This window comes from Lactuca virosa, chromosome 9 (genome assembly GCF_052849685.1).
Source record: "Lactuca virosa cultivar CGN04683 chromosome 9, Lactuca_virosa_CGN04683_v6, whole genome shotgun sequence".
Taxonomy (NCBI): domain Eukaryota; kingdom Viridiplantae; phylum Streptophyta; class Magnoliopsida; order Asterales; family Asteraceae; genus Lactuca; species Lactuca virosa.
Window position 1 is genome coordinate 69,016,648 of NC_136434.1, and position 6,402 is coordinate 69,023,049.

A 6,402-nucleotide genomic window follows, 5' to 3' on the forward strand; every position below is an offset into this window, starting at 1 on the left:
AGGACTGAATGAGGGAGGTGTATGGCCACCTTAAAGGTGTGTGCGGCCATGGGTGTGCGGCCGTACACTCATGATGGAGGGTGCCTTTGAGGTGTTTTCAAGGTCCATACTTGCATCCATGAAGTGTTCTAGGTCTATACTCAATTGTAGTGCAAGTTAAGGGTCCTAGAAGTGGGTTTGCGGCCCTAGGATGAGTGTGTGGTCGCACACGGGAGTGTGCTACCACATAAGGGTGTGTGCGGCCGTACACAGGTGTGTGCGGTCGTACACCCTACATGATGATGTCCAAAATGCCAATTCTAAGGTGCAGCAAGGCTAGGGTCATGTCCAACTCGAATATGGAAGTCAAACTCTCACTTTGGAGGGTATTTTAAGAGTGTGCGGCCACCTTATGGGGGTGTGCGGCCACACTCACTTCCAAACACGAAGAACATGACGAATATTGCACACTTAAGGCTTAGATAGAGTGGTCTTTCAAGGATATCAAGTTAGAGGATGAATTACTCACGTTCTTGAAGCTTTGGAGGCTTTGTGGTTGAAGAAGCTTGAGAGAATGGTGTAGTGTGCGGCCAAGGAGTGAAAGGAATGAAGGGAAAGGGGTCTACCCTTTATATAAGGGTGAGTGTGCTGCCAAGAGGTAGGTGTGCGGCCGCACACCCATGTGTACGGCCGCACACCCATGTGTACGGCCGTACACTCCTAAAGGTGTGTATGGCCCGATTTTGTTACTATACGACTTGCTGACTCATTGCTAACCTCAACCTTGGTTATACTCATGCTTAGAACGCTTAGATGAACCCTTAAAGGGACGAAGTTAGCAAGTTTTAAGCAAACAAGAGACGATCCGAGTTAATTTTTGAAAATATGGACTAAACACGTTTTCTGGCATATGCACGAGAGACGATTGGTGTAATTTACCCAAACCACGGTTTGTGATATTTTTGTGTTTTTTCTGTATTTTATTATTTTATATAACAATCATTTTACATGAACACAACATATTAGCACCTAATAAACACAAACAACACCTCCCTAATAACAAATATGACGTCATCTCAATCTCTAACGGTAGGTAGTAAAGAAAAAGGGAAGAAGCCCAAATATATAATTACTGCGAATGAATGATTTATGGTGATGAACTGTCATATACCCCTGTATTGGGAGAGAATTAGTGTCTTACAGAGGAGAAGAAAACATGATGCTATCAGACGCTATGGAAGACGAAGACAAATGGCTAGCAGAAGGGGTCGCTGGAATTCAACACAACGCTTACTACATGCATCGCGCCTTGGTAATATATATGTTTAATTTCAACTTTCTTTACTTCCTATTTGATTTGATTTTGGATTTCGATAGCAATCAATCCGGCAGTTGCGATTTCTCTCTAATATGTGTTGTTTCTTGATAAAATTCACATCAGGATTCTAACAATCTCAGAGAAGCCCTAAAATACTCGGCACAGTTGTTGTCCGAGCTTCGGACTTCGAGATTATCTCCTCACAAATACTACGAGCTCTGTAATCTTCTATTCATCTTTCATTTAGTTTTATCTAATTTTGTAGCAAAATAACCTTTTTATGATGAGCTATGCTCATGTTCCAAGAATTGGATATATAGTTTGACTTTTGGGATCGTTAGACTAACTCTCAACTTGATGATGATATGAATTGCATCGATCGTGGAGAAGTATCACATTGCCATATCAAACTCTATAACATAATTGTGGTGTTAGTTTTGTAAGAGAATCCATATCAATAAAAGAAAGAAGTTAGACCTAATTGTACACACTATCTATTAAAACTATATCTCCCTCTCTCCCCCGTTGAGAACGAGTCTGTATCAAATTGGAGTTCAAAAACGATTTCCAAATCTTTTAATCACTATGTTTCCTTGTTTAAAGAACTTCAGTATCTTGTTTGGTTGACACTTGACATATTCAGATATGAGAGCATTTGATGAGTTGAGAAAGTTGGAAGTGTTCTTTAAGGAAGAAGAGAGACATGGCTGTTCAGTAGTGGACCTGTATGAACTTGTCCAACATGCTGGAAACATTTTACCTAGACTGTAAGTGACAATACAACTATAAGTTATTTAAACCCTACATACTTATTGGTTACACTAATTCATCTCTCTGATTTACAGGTATCTCCTATGTACAGTAGGATCTGTCTACATAAAATCAAAAGAAGCTCCTGCTAAAGATGTTCTTAAAGACCTTGTTGAAATGTGTCGTGGGGTCCAGCATCCCATACGTGGACTCTTCCTTAGAAGTTACCTTGCACAAATCAGTAGAGATAAGCTCCCAGACATTGGCTCTGAATATGAAGGGTAATACTAATACTAATACTAGTTGAAGTAATTTGTTTTATTCAACAATTTTGATATTGTTTGTTGTTTTGTAGAGATGGTGATACTGTGATGGATGCTGTTGAATTTGTGCTACAAAACTTTTCAGAAATGAACAAGCTTTGGGTTCGGATGGAAGTTCAGGTTTGTGGGTCTGTATCTTTATTGTTTTACTTTTATGTTGTGAATTGTGACATGCATTATGCATGTCATACTTTCATGACACAAATATTGTAATGAATCATGACTCATGAGAGCATGATTTTTCACAATGCAGGACTAATAGTGCTTGTACTACTACATTGATTTTGGTGATCCTGAGTTGAGGCCTTCATTTGGGATTTCTGGTCTGCAGGGACCCACAAGGGTGAGAGACAAAATGGAAAAGGAGAGGAATGAGCTGCGTGATCTTGTAATATCAACAAACACCATGGACACACATTCATTCATATGGTTAAAGAGTAAATAGTATCATGTTGATTCATTGTTATTTAAACACATTTTTGAAATTGAAATTTCAGGTTGGGAAAAATCTTCATGTCCTTAGTCAGATAGAAGGTATTGACCTTGATTTGTACAAAGAAACTGTTCTTCCTAGAGTCTTGGAGCAGGTGACTTTATTCCAATATTTCCATTTTTTTTATAACTTTGTAAGTATATAGATTACAGAATTAGAATACACTTATATTTTTTTCTGTATGATAGGTTGTGAACTGTAAGGATGAGCTGGCACAATATTATCTTATGGACTGCTTGATTCAGGTCTTTCCAGATGAGTATCACTTACAGACTCTTGAAACCCTTTTAGGAGCTTGCCCTCAACTTCAGGTGTGTAATGTTGTTTAATAATTCTTCAATTATAATTTTTTTTAAAGTTTTAACTATGTAATAAAATAATATGTTGAAATTTCAGCCTACAGTTGACATCAAGACAGTGTTATCCCAACTTATGGAGAGATTATCAAGTTATGCTGCTTCTAGTCCAGAAGTGAGTTAACTTTTCATGGGATTTTTTTTTTTTTTCATTTTGTCATGTTTTTGCATTTTGTCAAAGTGATTACTTTTTCAGGTGTTACCAGAGTTTCTCCAAGTAGAAGCTTTTTCAAAATTAAGCAGTGCTATTGGAAAGGTACTTGTGAATCTTTCCACTTATGACACATTTTAGATAAATGGGTGTCAAAAAATTGTAACTTTTGTTTATTTATCTATATATAAATATGCTGAAGTATAAACTTATTTCACAGGTTATTGAAACTCAAGGTGATATGCCAATTGTTGGAGCCATTACTTTATATGTTTCTCTTCTCACATTCACTCTTCGTGTTCATCCTGATCGACTTGATTATGTGGATCAAGTCCTGGTATGTTAATTTTTATTTTATTTACATTTCTTCCTATAATTCTGTGGATTTTTGGAAGTAGAATTATGTTGGTGTTTGTTGAATAGGGATCATGTGTGAAGAAACTTTCCAACAAACCAAAGCTTGAAGATAGTAGAGCTACAAAACAAGTTGTTGCACTTTTGAGTGCACCATTGGAAAAATACAGTGATATTGTTACTTCTTTAACATTATCTAATTATCCTCGAGTTATGGATCACCTTGATAATGAAACTAATAAAATCATGGCTATGGTTATTATCCAAAGTATAATGACAAATCATGCTTACGTGTCCTCTGCTGACAAGGTTAATATTTAACTTATTTTATTATTTCCCAATATTGTTTTTCCTTCATAATTTGTGAATCTTGTATTTGTTTTGTTGCAGGTTGATGTTCTTTTTGAATTAATCAAAGGCCTTATTAAAGATTTGGAGGGTGATCCAGAAGATGAGGTGGATATTATAAACTGCTTTTGACTTATTTGAGTTTTTTTTTTTTTTTCACTACTTTGTATAATTCTTTTGTTTTTATTTAGCTTGATGAAGAGGATTTTAATGAGGAACAAAATTCTGTTTCTCGAGTTATACATGTGCTGTATAATGATGACCCAGAGGAGATGCTGAAGGTACCAATGTTTTGTTTTTGACTTTTGATCAAGTCTTTTGGGGTTGACTAATTTACTATTATACCCTTGTGCTTTAGATTATTTTAACTGTGAGAAAGCATATCATGGCTGGAGGTCCAAAGCGTCTTCCTTTCACAATTCCTCCTCTTGTTTTTTCAGCTTTAAGGGTATGCAGAGCTTTTATTTTTCTTGTAAATAATCTTAAATATTTTTAATTAATCGTATTAATTTTTTATTATTATTATTTTTTTTTAATTTGCAGTTGGTTCGTCGATTACACAATCAAGATGGAGATGTAGCTGGAGAAGAGGATCCAGCAACACCTAAGAAAATTTTCCAGCTCCTAAATCAGGTGATTTTCAGAAAATTTTATATGGAAAGATAGGACATTTACGGATTTGCCCTTGGGTTCATAACATTAAGCCTTGTACATTTTCAGACAATTGAAGCACTTTCATATGTTCCAGCACCTGAACTGGCATTGAGATTGTACTTACAGTGTGCAGAGGTAAACTTATTACCTATTGAGATCATTTGACAAATCTACCCTCAACCTTGATATCACTTACATAAAATATTTTATTTTAATTTTTTTTTTTCTATTCAGGCTGCTAATGACTGTGATCTGGAACCAGTTGCATATGAGTTTTTCACCCAAGCATTTGTTTTATATGAGGAAGAAATTGCAGTAATTGCTCAATCCCTTAACATGCATAAACAAAGTGATTTTAATAGAGTTTTATTTTATTTTTTTTAATTATTTACAAACACATGACTCATTTATTTGCATGTTGACAGGATTCCAAAGCTCAAGTAACTGCAATTCATCTAATAATTGGAACCCTTCAAAGGACACATGTCTTTGGTGTGGAAAACAGGGACACCTTGACACATAAAGCCACAGGGGTAATAAAATAACTAATAACAAACACAATTCAAACAGCAATCATATTTTCACTATTTTTTTTAACTAAAAATCTATTTTTTTTACATGTTTAGTATTCTGCTAAACTTTTGAAAAAGCCAGATCAGTGCAGAGCTGTGTATGCATGTTCACATCTGTTTTGGGTGGATGACCAGGATGGAATCAAGGATGGAGAAAGGTATTCCATTCCATTCTTTCCATTCCGTTCTTCTTTTGTCGGAATTGACACAATCTTGATTATTCCAATTCCAATTCCAGGGTTCTCCTTTGTCTTAAACGTGCGTTAAGGATTGCAAATGCTGCACAGCAAATGGCAAGTGTTGCACGTGGTAACAGTGGGCCCGTGACTCTCTTTGTTGAAATACTCAACAAGTAATTAATCTCACTTTTAATAGCAACGTATTTTCATTTCTTTCTTTTTTATATTACAACATTTTTACCTTTATTATATAAAAATGTTATTCAGGTATTTGTATTATTTTGAGAAAGGGAATCCACAGATAACAAGTGCTGCGATCCAAGGGCTGATAGAGCTGATCAAAACCGAAATGCAAAGTGACACAGCAACACCTGATCAAAACTCTGATGCTTTCTTTACTTGTACCTTAAGGTACATACAGTTCCAGAAACAGAAAGGTGGGGCCATGGGTGAGAAATTTGATACTATTAAGCTCTGATCATCTTTTCTAACCCTAATTTGTTTTCTTTTTCTTTTTATATTTGTATAATTTGACACAAATATATATATATATATATATTTTGTACATTATAATTTGACAGAATTTGTGTGATATGAGTTTCACTTGTACTCTGTGCTGTTGTACTTGTACACTGGATAACAAATTCCATGAAACAGAATATATGAAATCATTGAATACGACGAAAGTGAAGGACCCTTTCAAATTCAATTATGGAGAGTCTAGTTTGTTGGGTCAACTTAAAAGTAGCTTTTCTTTAAACTCCTATTTCACTCCATGTATATGTGGGTCCCTTTGAAATGTTTATATTTGATATGTGAAAGACAAAAATAGTAGGTTATTTGGAATTTATATTTATGGAAAAAGGTAGTTTGGTCATGGTTATATATTTATAGAATTTTTAAATGTTGTTTCCTAGTTGTGATT

General features: G+C 35.2%; 1 protein-coding gene across 3 annotated transcripts; it reads left to right on the plus strand.

The window, feature by feature from the left end:
* Window positions 1-1,102: 1,102 nt before the first annotated feature.
* LOC145137331 (vacuolar protein sorting-associated protein 35B-like) lies at window positions 1,103-6,186 on the plus strand. Of its 3 annotated transcripts, XM_079071476.1 has the most exons (22): window positions 1,103-1,291; window positions 1,421-1,517; window positions 1,941-2,064; window positions 2,143-2,328; window positions 2,403-2,490; window positions 2,702-2,758; window positions 2,868-2,957; window positions 3,052-3,174; window positions 3,260-3,334; window positions 3,416-3,475; window positions 3,591-3,707; window positions 3,794-4,033; window positions 4,115-4,180; window positions 4,264-4,353; window positions 4,431-4,520; window positions 4,616-4,705; window positions 4,793-4,861; window positions 4,961-5,041; window positions 5,152-5,259; window positions 5,353-5,456; window positions 5,537-5,650; window positions 5,745-6,186. In XM_079071476.1, exons 1-22 carry the CDS (start codon window positions 1,196-1,198, stop codon window positions 5,953-5,955), a joined length of 2,376 nt encoding a protein of 791 aa, XP_078927602.1. In that variant the 5' UTR covers window positions 1,103-1,195; the 3' UTR covers window positions 5,956-6,186. The 3 variants fall into 3 exon arrangements, with proteins under 3 accessions (XP_078927602.1, XP_078927603.1, XP_078927604.1); XM_079071477.1 differs by lacking the exons at window positions 1,103-1,291; window positions 1,421-1,517; window positions 1,941-2,064; window positions 2,143-2,328 and having other exon boundaries at window positions 2,403-2,498; window positions 2,624-2,758; XM_079071478.1 differs by lacking the exons at window positions 1,103-1,291; window positions 1,421-1,517; window positions 1,941-2,064; window positions 2,143-2,328 and having other exon boundaries at window positions 2,624-2,758.
* Window positions 6,187-6,402: the final 216 nt, after the last annotated feature.